General features: G+C 39.8%; 1 protein-coding gene across 4 annotated transcripts in view; it reads left to right on the forward strand.

The window, feature by feature from the left end:
- Positions 1-13,894, forward strand: part of LOC130915634 (zinc finger protein 75A-like) — a 28,758-nt gene that overhangs the window by 5,724 nt on the left and 9,140 nt on the right. Inside the window, exons 1-3 of one of the 4 annotated variants that reach the window (XR_009063112.1) lie at positions 399-3,701; positions 3,766-3,857; positions 8,899-9,021. Coding sequence is in view for 2 of the 4 variants with exons in the window: in XM_057835577.1 (XP_057691560.1) it covers positions 3,570-3,857 (288 nt within the window). In the remaining 2 variants the exon portion in view is untranslated. Of the gene's footprint in view, positions 1-398; positions 3,858-3,924; positions 7,088-8,898; positions 9,022-13,894 lie in introns of those variants that run through there. The other 3 variants (XR_009063113.1, XM_057835577.1, XM_057835569.1) reach the window with 3 other exon arrangements.

The following is a 13,894-nucleotide window of genomic DNA, read 5'->3' on the forward strand; positions in this document are numbered from 1 at the left end:
TTAGTATAAGCAACTTCCCCGGCATAATAAATTGCATTCGGCACAATGCCAGTGTTTGTTTACGTTCTCAAACTTACTCCCCTCTTAGGTAATTTGTTATTAAAATTCAATTATTATTAATTTTTTTAAATGGCTGCTAATTTCCCCTATAATTTCAAAGCAACAAAATTTACCTACATTGGACTTGTCTTTTCATCCCAAATCATGAAATTGGTGAAAATGTTTTTTCCATTTTTTGGGTCGCAAGGATAGCCCCATTCTATCCGCAGGTGATCCAAAAGATTGTATTTTAGTGAAATTTGGCATTTTCAAGTCCTTTAAAAACCTAAATCAACTTTTACATTGTCCAGTATGTTAAAATTAACACATGTAGGAGATTCTCCCTCCGCATTCTTTCGGGAGTCAATTGTGGCTAGGGAAGGACTATCTTATCTATTGTTTTACCAAAACAACCAGAGACTTGAGCTTGAGATGACCCACTTTAAAACTTTGCTCTCTCCTAAACTTTAACCCTTTAGGCAAGGCATCTCAAACCTAAATTAGCTTCTATAGACTTCAAATTAAACGGAACTACAAAATAAATCAAAAATCAGTTTTACAAAAGTGCAAAAGAAAAAGAAAATATATTAAATGAAATTATTTCCTTCAAAGGTCAACAATGAAAATCAATTATCCAAGTTAAAATAAAAATTAATAGAACTTACAATTTATCTCATTCTGGGAACGTTATCTCCCATGTAAATTTGGAATCGTGATAAGTGTTATGAAAGAACAATTTGCCCATTTTTTAACCCCAAAGATGTTCTAGTTACATCAAGGAATGTTACTATTGTCAATTCGCTCAAATATTTACTGTTCTTATCAGAGGTTGCGCTAGACATTTTCGTTGTCTGTCATTTTGACTGACAGGGTCATAAAAATCCGGTCATAGTCTATTTTTACCCGTCACTTAAATTTTTTAAATGATGATTTTTTTAATGACATATTTAATAGTATTTAGTTTTCATTCATTTTTAATTAATATTGTAACACTTGCTTGGCGGCGAAAAATTAGACACGGAAGTCGTGGTATTTTTCTCCCTTTTTACTCTGCTTCCCAACAACTCCGCCCCCAAAGAAAAAGAGGCAACGATATAGACCCCAATCACCAACGTCACACAATGATCTTAATTGTGGTTGTCAGCCCAAAATCTTCTAAATATGTATTAATGCATCTTACCAGATATAAAAAGACTACTACATAGTCTGTGGTGATCGTTTGGTGCCCAGACTTCTTGTCGAATTACAGCAGTCCATCTCGCTCTCATCTTCACCATTTTGATTATTAATATTAACGAGCAGAAAAACACGCCGTAATAGGAGGCATGTACGTAGCGGTAATGTGTAAATATGACAAGCTGACACACAATATGGCGGCTCCGGTCAGGGGGGCGGAGTTGTGACGTCATGTGATTGGGTGATTGGATGACGCGCTGGCACACCGGGTGCACCAATAAGAACCTCGCGTTGATGTGTCAATCACGGTGCCGCCGCCAAACCCCGGTGACGCTACAATATTCTGACAGAAGAGCCAACGACGTCATGCATTAAGAGAGACAATAGCTAATATGCTGACTCGCCACCCTGTGGTCTGGGGTGTGAATTGCAACCTGTCAAAATGACGGACGGATTTCAGTTTTTTCCGTCAACGTTTTAAAAAACGGGTCAACGACGGAAAATATCCAGTTAACGCGACCCCTGGGGCTTATATTACATTATTACAGGTTTTATAATTGCTCCCTATTTAATAATTTGTCAATTAAATTTGGTCGTGCCTGTCTCGACAAAGTTGGCCACTTATTTCCTACTATATTGTCAGAACCGCAAAAATTAGGTCAATTATAATTGTCTTCTTATATCAGAACTAAAATCGATAGATATACCGTTGTTCTTTGGATCACAGCTGAATTCACTACAGCCAATTCTATCAACACGTGATCCAAAAGTGACACCTTCCCCATATTGATCATGCTCAAATCCCTTAAAAATTAAATTAAATTTCAAACTATTCGTTATACTAAGAGCGGGCCATGATGCCAATTTCCCCGTTATTCACTTTGAGGTTTTCTTTGCTTTTTTTGCTTCCTTTAGGAGACTCTCCACATTATTTTGTGAGTCAAAACATTGGCTCGAGAAATCTTATCTAATCTAGGACTTTACCAAGCATCCAGGGCCTTCAGCCTTCTCATTTTCTTAACCTGCATTAAAAAGAAGTATCAGTTTTTCACCATCCTCTTAAAAGGTTTATCAAGCTATCATTTATGTTATATCTCTTCACAAACCTTATTTCAATATTTGGTCAAGACTTACGAAACTACTGGTATTCTTTTTGGTTCTGGGTATCTGGCCGGAGCTGGAATTGCCAATACCGGGTGATCAAGCCGACGCCGACACGCCAGCCCCGCCGAATAAAACCAATTTCATTGTTTTTCAGCAATTTGAGCGGCTTTTGTAATTTTAAAGCATTTTATCATTTCCAACCAAGCTCACGAGTTTATTTTCATCTAATGCCGCCTCTTTTTCACTTGATTATCTTTTCATCTCGAGTTCAATTTTAATATTCCCTTTTTTTTTCATTAGACTGTCAATTTGATATCACCAATAGTAAAATGTTCTTGAATGTTGGCAGCCCTCCTTGCTTTGCTTGGCCAGAACAAGAGCAAGGGGGGCCTCACGCCTATCGGCCCGCGCACCTCATTTCGACCTAAATTTTATCTTAAATAGTTAAACAAGGACTGGAAAATTCCCAACTTCAATTCTAACCTCCCCTTATAATTAATTTTGGCAAAAACCCAGCGGATGCCGTCAAGGACCCCATGTTGCAAATAGGGGCCACCGACGGCCCGCACTCCTTATTTTGAACACAGTGTTCTTTTCTAATCAGATTGCGCAAATCCAGGTGCCATGCCAACGGCTGTCTCCCAGAACGTTAACAGGGGCGCTTCCTATTTTTTCGGCTTTATTTTGAACAACGCTAAGCAAAACAAAAATGTCCATTTACTTTAACAAAAGAATACACGACACCATAGCAACTTAACATTGAAACAACAACAGTGGCAGTCCACCCCGACTTCCCCATTTTAATTGTCACTTTCCTTGTCATGGCCAATTTTAGTGCATTTGTACAACCATCCATCCCGGGTCCCTAACCTATATTTTCGCTGGGCGAATGTATACTCATGGCCATGTTTTGCTACCACAGCAAAATTATTCCTGCTTACCACAAGCAGTTTACAGCTTCCCGCAAGCTGAGTGTCAGGTATTAATGTTTCATCATCTTGCATGTGTAATGTTTCAGCTAGTAATGTTTCATCATATTGCTTCACACTCATGCATCACAAAGCCCTTTATTATGTCATAAAGAATAACTGAGAACACTATATAAGCCTCGAGCAGACAACATCCAGTGTCAGGTCGTCAGCGATTCAACATATGTCTTTTTCCCTTGCCTGTCAACATCAATAAAATCCCGTGTCTGCGATACGCAACTGGGTCCTCCGTCTCGTACATGACAGTACGACCTGACCAGAATGGAACCAGCGTATCAACCCTCTGACCTGGACCGTTTTCACCAAACGGAAGAGGAGGTCTTCCGGATGTCTGGTGACATCGCATCGTTAATCCAGATCAAACACCAGCGACAGCAAGATCAACTGACTCAGGTGATCCAAACTCTCACCAAACTTGCAACTCCATCGTCACCACAATCCAACTGTCTGGTTCCAGAAGCCCCAGTTCCCGTAAACCCAGCCTTGGCTATTGACGCTCCCGAGCCCAAGATTGGAAACCCTGAACGCTTTAACGGCGATCCAACTCAGGTACGAGCCTTTCTGACAAATTGCAAAATCCAATTTTCCCTGCAACCCCGGACCTTTTCAACCGAAGGGGCCAAAGTGGGATACGCCATCACCCACTTGACTGGTCGGGCTCGGCTTTGGGGGACAGCGGAATTTGAGAGGCAAACACCTCTGTCATGTATTAATGTTTCAGCCATTAATGTTTCATCATCTTGCATGTGTCATGTTTCAGCTAGTAATGTTTCATCATATTGCTTCACACTCATGCATCACAAAGCCCTTTGTTATGTCATAAAGAATAACTGAGAACACTATATAAGCCTCGAGCAGACAACATCCAGTGTTAGGTCGTCAGCGATTCAACATATGTCTGCATGTCAACTTGCCATTATCGCTTGACCTGATAGTTTTCCCTTGCCTGTCAACATCAATAAAATCCTGTGTCTGCGATACGCAACTGGGTCCTCCACATGACACCGAGGGCCTTTTGCTGTTGGGCGTCACTCCAACAGCGGCCTTAACCTATACATTTTTCTATCTTTTTTTGGGGGGAGGGACCACTCCCTAGGGCTTCCATTACCCCATTTCGGGGGAGCCCAGCTTCAACCTCCGCCTCGTCAGACGAGAGGGGGGGCCGCCGCGTCCCCAGTCCCTGTGAATTTGAGCCGGCCTGACGCTGCCCGCCAGTCAAACCACTTCCTTTTGGACAAGTATAAATGCCTATCCATATATATGTATCTTATATGTATACATATAAATGAATACACATATTGCGTGTAACAGCCCCCTCATCAGATCGGACCCAACAATCACAATGAGCTTGCAATTGCCAATTCCTCGCAATCTGACTACAACTCGGGGGTACCCGCCAGCTAATCTAACTTACATATACATACCCATTCATATCCCATACATATATATTTTAGGGCTGTCAAACGATTAAAAATTTTAATCGAGTTAATTACAGCTTACAATAAATTAATCGCACTATAAACCATCTATAAAATATGCCAGATTTTTCTGTAAAAATCAGCCTATTCTCACGAAAGTTTGAAAAACTTGAAGAGCACCACTCTAAGCAACATTACCCAGTGTGACCCTTCCAATTTTCTAAAATGGCGACAATCAATCAAAAAAAAAAAGTTGACTGTGATGGCCGACGCTTCAAGGATAGGTGGATATTGGACTATTTCTTCAATAAAACACGCAGCAACTGTATCTGCTTCATTTGCAAAGAGAGTCGCTGTTTTCAAAGAGTTCGATGTGACACGATAATGATATTACCTGACAAGACACGCTGACATGTACGACAACATTACAGGGAAGATACGTAGCGAGAAATTTAGCAACTTGAAGCTATTTTAATTTCACAGCAGCAGTATTTCGCGAGAGCCCGAGTGTCTAAAGAGAACGCCACAAAGACGAGATTGTTGAAATTATGAATTAAAAAAATTATAAAGCAAATGTGACACACAGAAAGGCTTGTTAAAATTTGTTTAAATACATTGTTCTATGTAAATCAGACAAGGTAGCCCCCCGCATTTTTACCACACCAAATCTGGCCCCCTTTGCAAAAGGTTTGGACACACCTGTTTAACTTCTTTCACTTGGTACTAGCTAAATATTATTCAAAAAATAATGATGGTGGAAGAAATAAGCATCTTGAATTTGAAACTGTATATTGTCGGCGATTAGCCTCCCAATGATCTTAATTGTGGTTGTCAGCCCAAAACCCTCTATATATTAAATGCATCTTACCAGATATAAAATGACTACTACATAATCTGTAGTGATCATTTGGTGCCCAGTTTTCTCGTCGAATTGAAGCAGTGCATCTCGCTTTCCTCACCGGGTCTCTCGGAATACGGTAGAACTTCAAGTCTCTTCGTCTATCTTCTCTGTTATTGCAACCAACCGCCACGCATGCCTTCACCATTTTGATTATTAATGTTAATGAGCAGAAAAACACGGCATAATAGGAGGAATTTACGTAGCGGTAATGCTTAAACCCAACGAGCTGACGGACAATATGGCGCGGAGGCGTGGTTGTGACTAGGGATGGGAATTGATAGGATTTTTACGATTCCGATTCCATTATCGATGTTGGTTAACGATTCGATTCTTTATCGATTCTCTTATCGATTCTAATTTGGGGGGGGGGGAGAACAAACATTTAGATTGGCATTGAGTTTGTTTAATCAGAAGTCACAACCTTAAAAACTCACAACAAGGTCAAAAGAAGCCCAACGCCTCAATATTAACTGTGGCAAAAAGTGGCAAATGCACAAGAATGTTTAACATTTTACTGAAACATTTTTCTAATAGAAATAAAAAATATTGGTATATATTAGCATATAGATAGTTGGTCTGCCGTTTGCAATATGTGTTAAACTTGCAGGGGTCCCCAAACTTTTTCCAGTGAGGGCTGCATAACTTTTCCCTTCTCTGAGGGGCCGGGGTCAGTTTGTGACAGAAAAAGTGTGACGATTGCAGGAGTGCCTGAATGTAAAAAAATTATTGTTTTTCAGGAAGCCACAATCAAATAACCCTTTCTGGATATTTCACGGAACAAAAGTAAATAAAATAAAAATAATAATATAATATAATAATAATTAATAATAATAGCACTATTAATCAAATAGATAATAACCAAATAACCCTCTCTGAGTTCTTCACAGAAAAAGGCCAGAAAATAAATAACACTATTGAGAAAAAAAAAAAAAAAAATCAAAATGCTCTCTGGTATTGTTCAGGGGGCCGGACTGAATGTTGGGGGGCCGTAGTTTGGGGACCCCTGTTAAAGTATTATTTACCAGTATATTGAAGTGCATGCCTTTTAGTTTTTATGGTGCTTTCACGCTCAAGTGGGGGCGCCCTTGCGCTTCCTCACGTGAAGAAGACGCGAGAGAAAGCGTCAGAGAGTTAGTGAGAGAGGGAAGCACTGCTACGACCCTATGTTCTTTGTTAATGCTTGTAAAATATCTACAGAGGCAACGCCTGTATGTATCATCTTTTGTGTTGTTGTTGTTGTGTGTTTCCACTCGCGATCGGACACTTAAATCCAGTTGTGTAGTGGTTTGAACGATGTGCTAATGCTAGCGAACGCATGCTAACTGTTTTGTTATTACAGCTAATCATCGCTGATTTACGTTGATGCAAACCTGTTTGTTACTGGGGACGAAATTATTTGTTTCATTTCTATTTTTAGTTTCACTCTTCAAGTGATGGTTGAATAAAGTCAGCAAATTATACCAACGTCTTCTGTATCGTCATTTCGGAGTTTAGCTAGCTGTATAGGTGTCTCGGTGAGGACAGTGCTGTCTATTCCCTCCCGATGCAGTTATCTCTACCTTCCCTCCCGATGTAGTTATCGCCACCTTGCAATGATTGCAAGTCGTTTTGTTGTAATTTTTCCTCGTGAAGTGAAGACACACTTTCGATCGTTTGAATCTACGTGCTGTCATTGTTATGTTTACGGCTGCAATGCTCGTGCTAAACCATCGTAACCTTTCATTTTCACCCTCTTTCCTGGTGAAGTGTAGCCAAACTTTGGAGCGGGTGGTTCTTGGTGCCATGCTAGTTTGATGTGTTTGGACAACAAGAGAGTCACGACGCAATATGCGTCTTCAGGACTCGTTAAAGGGATCGTTAAGGCTATTTCATTATGATGTCGAGGCCTCGAAACACTCGGAACCGGTTCCGAATTGGAATCGGATTTCGATTCCCATCCCTAGTTGTGACGTTATGTGAGTAGGGTCTATAGGAAAGTCAATAACATGCAATGACACTTTTCGGCCACCAGGAGGGGCATGGACCCCGAGCCCCTCCTTAAAATCCGCTTATGGTTGTCCCCACTTCTCTCCGCTATCTCGGCACCGTCCAGGCTAAGACACGTTTTTCCAATGGACTATGTCGCCGTCATTGCTCCCCCGCCCCCAATTACTTCCTTTCAGGCACTCAAATTTTAAATGTCTTCTGTTTATTAAAACCATAGTGTAATCAACATTCTTATTTTATGAGGTAGTCCAGCAGTACAGTCAATAGAAGCAGGTGTGTTTAAGCATGTTTAGCAGGTCGAGTAATTCTAAAATATTTTATAACTATTTTAAAGCTCTTCCCTGTTCAACATAAAGATCAACTTTTGACGTGAGTGTTACTTAGGGACATAGCTGATGTTAATTTCTGTTGGTATTTTCAATTTGTTAATTAAGTTTTTAATAACATATTTATCAGTTTATCAATTCATTTATAGCATAACATTTAAAAAATAAACATGAATAATGAATTTCAAAAATATATAACGAATTTATATGTATCTTATTTCTCCAAGTCATGTGAAACAACCTGCTTTGAGTCGAGACGTCTTGCCAACAGCGACCTCCCCTGGCCGTTCCTTCTCTTCGCCTCGATGTAGTTCTGCCTTGCACTCTTCTTCTTTCGTACTAAAGGAATAGTTAGCGAAAAATAAAAAAAGCTAAATTAAATAAGCGTGAGAAGCTTCAACATTTACAAATGAAGCGAGTTCATTGTATACGTTTACAAAATATTTTCTGAGCCTTCAAATTGAGGTATTGATTGTGATGACTAGACTTCGGATATGTTGATCATATTTGTGGAATATTTTTTGACTCCAGAGATGTAAAGTCGTGATGGAACTTGCAAACGCACGCCGAAGTTTCAGCACTTGAAGTACTTCCGCTTCACATTGACGCAACCTTTGTTTATCCATCCGGGTCTTGCTGTTCTTTCGTGTTCCCTTCTCCAAACCAAACGACCTCCTTCAAATCGTTTTCATTGGGTAAATACCGAAGTAAGAATTTAGTGGACCAAAAAATCCCATATTAAAGCATAGTGGAAGTCGTTTGCCTTTATGTTGAAGCTTCGCAGGCTTACTTAGTTTAGTTTAGCTTAGCTCGCTAGCTAGCTAAGACACGTCAACACATTCCGATTGCTTTTACTTCACTTCCGATTTGTAAAGTTTTTTTTTTCAGAAAAAGTCGATTGGTTAACATGAGCGTAATTACTTTTAATTGTATGAGACGCTTCTCGACTTGTCTTTAAGATGCGAAAAAAACACTACTGACTGGAGGCCAACGGAATCCAAAACATCAAGTCAAAAGAGTAGAACGTGGAAAATAAAGAGAGGAAATCCAGGTCATGCGAACAACTGAAAAACAAAATGAAGGTAAGATCATGAGATTAGTTGTATTTTTCATGCAATATCAGACTTGGTTTGATTTGATTGTTACCGTAAGGAAGTACTTCTCAAATAGTCGGGGCGCGCACCCCCACTCCTCCCAGGGGGGCGTAGAGCGATGCAGGGTGTGGCGCATGTGACCTCTGGGATCATTCTTTTTGCCGTACGAAATAAAGTGTATTTGCTCATCCATTCAGTGGGTGGTAGTGGCACTCTCATTTTAAGAGTGTGCCAAGGGCGTAGGTTTGGTCTCAATATTGGTAGGGACGATATAACAGCATAACCTCCATGTACACTTTTTGCTTGAGACGGGACACTTAATTCATGGCAGGCATGAAAACACACACTGAAGGAAATTCTTTCGCCTGCTCCTTTAGTGAGAAAATATTTTGTTGGAAGTATTTGTTGACAAGGCATGCGTATGCACACTGGAGAAAGGCCTTTTGCCTGCTCACTTTGTGGTCAAAGATTCACTCAAAAAGGACATTTAGTATTACACACAAGAAACCACACTGGAGTGCAGCCTTTCGCCTGCACAATTTACGATAAAGGATTTTCTCAGAGGCATTCTTTAGAAATGCATAAGCGTACACACACTGGAGAAAAGCCTTTTGCCTGCTCACTCTGTGGTAAAAGATTAGCTCAGACAACAAATTTAGCAACGCACATGAGCAGACACACTGGAAAGAAGCCTTTCGCCTGATCATTTTGAGAGAATTTTTTTTTTTGGAAGAGTACACAACCCTGAGGGAAGCCAGTAGAAGAGACCCGTCTTCCAGAGAGGCAACCATTTACTCTGACTCTCTGTGTTCTGTTTGTTAAAAAGTCCATTATCCAGCACACAAGATTACTTTCAATTGTAAATTCTGAAAGTAACTTACAAACTAAAACATGTGGCTGGATTGTATTAAAAGCTGAAGAGAAATCCTAAAACAGGAGTCTGGCATGCGCACCAGAACCCTCTAAATGCTCTGAGCAGCACTTTAACAGTTTACCACTTATCCCAGTGTTTCCCACAAATGAATGAGACTGTGGCGGCCCGCCACAGTCTCGTTTGCGCCCCCCCCCCCCCCGCCGAAAAAAAAAAAAAAAGATAATAATCAGATGCGTCAGTCAGCCGATTACACAGCTGTAGCCCACTCCACTCTATTACCCGCGAGTAGCTTTTTAGAGTAGTATTTTATTTATTTATATTTAAGAGACGCAAGGGGAACGAGTAGGAAGAATGGGAGAACGAGCGAGATAGCGAGAGATAGCGGTCGCATGTCTTAGCAGCATGCTGTTATTTTGTTATTGTTTTTCTGTATTATTGTTACCACAATCAAGTGGGTAAGCAAATACAGACTTATCTCCTTCTTCCCCATATCCGGGGCATTACAATAGTTTGGATCGGACTTTTCGGCGAAAGTGAGCGGTGGACGGCCGTCTTGGACGGAAAGCAAACTTTGATTGAACTTGCGCGGAGAGGCGGGGCCCATAATAAAGCCTTGCTCTATTTTCAGAGCGTTGGTCACAGTAAAATATTTATTAGTTCAAGCAGAGTAAAATGATACATATTCATGGTACAAGAACGTCGTTTCCGTGTCCATCGATTGGTAAGAAAAGGCTGTTTGTATGAGTGACGTGTGGGCGCTCCCGTCAGGGGGGACATTTCGCGTGGAGTGGCTATTTTTCGGCACAACACCGGCGTGCCAACTTCAGACAATTACAGCAGACGAAACTTTGATAAATGCCCCCCTCAATTTCGCGAGCTCTGGGACACTCGAAAAATGACTTTCATACCTCTCCTTGCTAAGTTAATGGTACCTCGATGTGCGTTTGTGTGGAAATTTAGTTCACGAACAACGGGGAAAAAACTATTCACCTTCTCACCGAATCAAGTAAAAGTCTTTACACGGCTATTAGAATTCCCCCAGTCCTGTAAATGGGTCAGTTGACAGAAGGACTGTTACTGTTGTGGTAATGTAGTACTTACGAGGGTCAAATAAAAAGGAAAAAGGAGGACTACGACGGCGGGCTGAAACCCGCGGGTCTCGGGCCGCATGCGGCTCTTTAGCGCTGCTCTTTTTTTTTTTTTTTTTTTTTTTTTTTTTTTTTTTTTTTAATGGAAAAAGATGGGGGAGGGAAATATATTTTTTGTTTTAATAGGATTTCTAGGACGACAAACATGACACAAACATTCTTTCAATTCATTAATATTGTAATGAAGTTAAACTTGTGGTGGCATCGTACAACAGAGTAGTCACGTGGTGCGCTATAGGATCCACTGCAGGGAAAATAAACATTTAATCATGAAGGCTAATTATGTATTTCTAGCCAACTTAGTCATTTTTATAGTAGGCTAATATAGCTAGTATTGATAATTATAAGGCTTGTACAAGGCTTTGAATTTTTTGTTGCTCTAGACATACTGTATCAGTTTTTTTTTTTTTTTTGGGGGGGGGGGGGGGTCAAATATGGCTCTTTCAACAGTTTGGGTTGCCAACCCTGAGTCACTACGAGATGCAAGTCGTACTATTGCTACGAGAAAAAAAGTCGCATTATTACATAGGGTAACGTAGCTGTAATCAGCTACGCATTTTACATACATGTACCGTAGCTGAGAGCTATAACTTTAGCCTAGCTAATGAAATATTTCAAATATATCTTTGTTATGGTTCTTCTTGGGGGAAAAAAATAATGAAGAAAAAAAAAAAAAAAATTCGCCGTGGCACGACATGGTGAGGCTGTCCGACTCCGATGCAGCCCACCACCACAGTTTCAAAAAATCCTATGGGAGACACTGGTCAGAGACCCTCCCACCACAGTCTCCTAAAATCCTGTGGGAAACACTGTATCCCATCTGGACCTGGACTCTTATTTACTTTAGATTTGTTAAGTATAGTCCTGACCTCCCCCTTTGCAACGGAATAGGGAGTGCACTCTACTTGAGCCAGTTCTTTTGTTCAATAATTTATTTGAAAAGTCATGAATGTCAAAACGTGAAAAAAGGTGTTCAATGCTTCAGATAAGTCAGTCATTTTTATACATTGGCAGTTGAACTGATTTCTTTTGTGCCTTTTGCAAACCTGTCATTTTTTTCACCCCGTCCCATGCTGACCTCAGATTGTTACTTCCCAGTTTTTCCTCCATTTTATTTTTATATTTCAGTTTAGCCCTCTTAACTTCTGCCCTGGCCTCCTTTGTTGCCTCCCTGATTTCACACGTATCCCCTTTTTGAAAAGCCTGATGTTTTTTCATAAGCACTTGTTTCAGTGAGCTAGTGACCCATGGTTTATTGTTTGCATACACTTTAACGTGCTTCTTTGGAATGACATAGTCCACACAGAAAGACGTATAAGAACATACAGTGTCAACAAGCTCATCAATGACTGAGGCAGAGTCAATGAAAACAGACCAGTCAGTGCAGTCAAAGCAACCTTGTAATTTCAGAACAGACTCATCATCCCAAGACTCAATCTTTCTAGTTTTAATTTCCCCCTTTTTAAGCATTGGTCTATACATAGCAGTGACGTGCGGTGAGGTTCATGGTTGGTGAGGCACTGACTCCTTTAGTGTCAGATTTCCAAATATATAAACCAAAAAGGGTAGCTTATTCAATTGGCTACTGGTTATTTCATATCTCATCAGCATTCTTCACAAAACACGCACACACGGTACATATTATCGATATGTAAAAGTAAGAAAAATAACATGCATTTGCTCTACACCCTCAATGTGTTGGCTGTCGCAATTCTATAATTCATGCAACATAAATGAGAGTAAAGAGTGGTGTACAAAACCACAGAATTCAATTCTGACTTTTAGTGAAATATTCAGTTGTTTTTAAAACTTTTAATTCTGATACTTTAATCAATTTATTACAGATTGCTAAGCAAAAACTGTGAAAAGAAAAACAAAGAATATTTTATTTAAGGCCAAAATTTAGTTTTTAAATATTCTATTGTATTTTTCTTAGTCTAAGCTCTTTTTTTCTTTTTTAATAAGATTGAAATGAAAACTGTTTGTGGTCTTGCGCCTGTCCTTCACCACAAAAACCGCCGTTACTTTGGGAGGGCATAGGTTTGGTCTCAACATTCGTAGGGACGATATAACAGCATAACTTGCATGTAGGTACACTTTTTGCTGGGGACGGGACATTAATAAGACGAAAAAGATTGGATAAAGGGGGCAAAGGGCCACATTTCTCATGTATATGAACCTAATTAATTAATAGGTAAAATGATCAATGCAAATAAATCCTTATCTACTGATAATAACTAATAATAATAATAACGTGCATTGGTTCAGATGATACACTGTTCGATTCAAACCTGTGTTTTAAAAAAAATACTAAAGAAACATTTTGAAAACTTCCTGAATAAATGTCTGGTTTTTATTAGCAAACATAAACATAATGAAAATAATTCACTTAATAATGGTAGGGTCAATTCTATCCTTACAACATATGGAACTATTGAAAGATCTAAATTCTCTATATAACTGAACATTATATAATGCAAAAAAGGCAAGGTTGCTTAAAAGTTGGTGGGCACAATTTTAGCATCCTGAAAAGTTGGTAGTGTTATGTCCCTACCGTCCCTATGCAAACCTACGCCCTTTTTGTAAAAGTCCTCTCCGCCTCAATGGAGAGGATTGCTTCAATTAGATCGTTCTGTGTTCTATTTGACAAGCCAGAAAACACAGTGGATGTGTCCAAATGTCTAGCTAACCGTTCATATTTCTCAGCAAAACCATGTAATCGTTCTACATATATGCCACATTGAGAAGAGCTTACACGCTCATCGGTACCACGAAATGTTAACTCCTGTTTAGCTAGGATGCAGGTTGCATTAATGAGGTCTTTCAAACTCTTTCGCTT

This window comes from Corythoichthys intestinalis, chromosome 1, assembly GCF_030265065.1.
Source record: "Corythoichthys intestinalis isolate RoL2023-P3 chromosome 1, ASM3026506v1, whole genome shotgun sequence".
NCBI classification, from domain to species: domain Eukaryota; kingdom Metazoa; phylum Chordata; class Actinopteri; order Syngnathiformes; family Syngnathidae; genus Corythoichthys; species Corythoichthys intestinalis.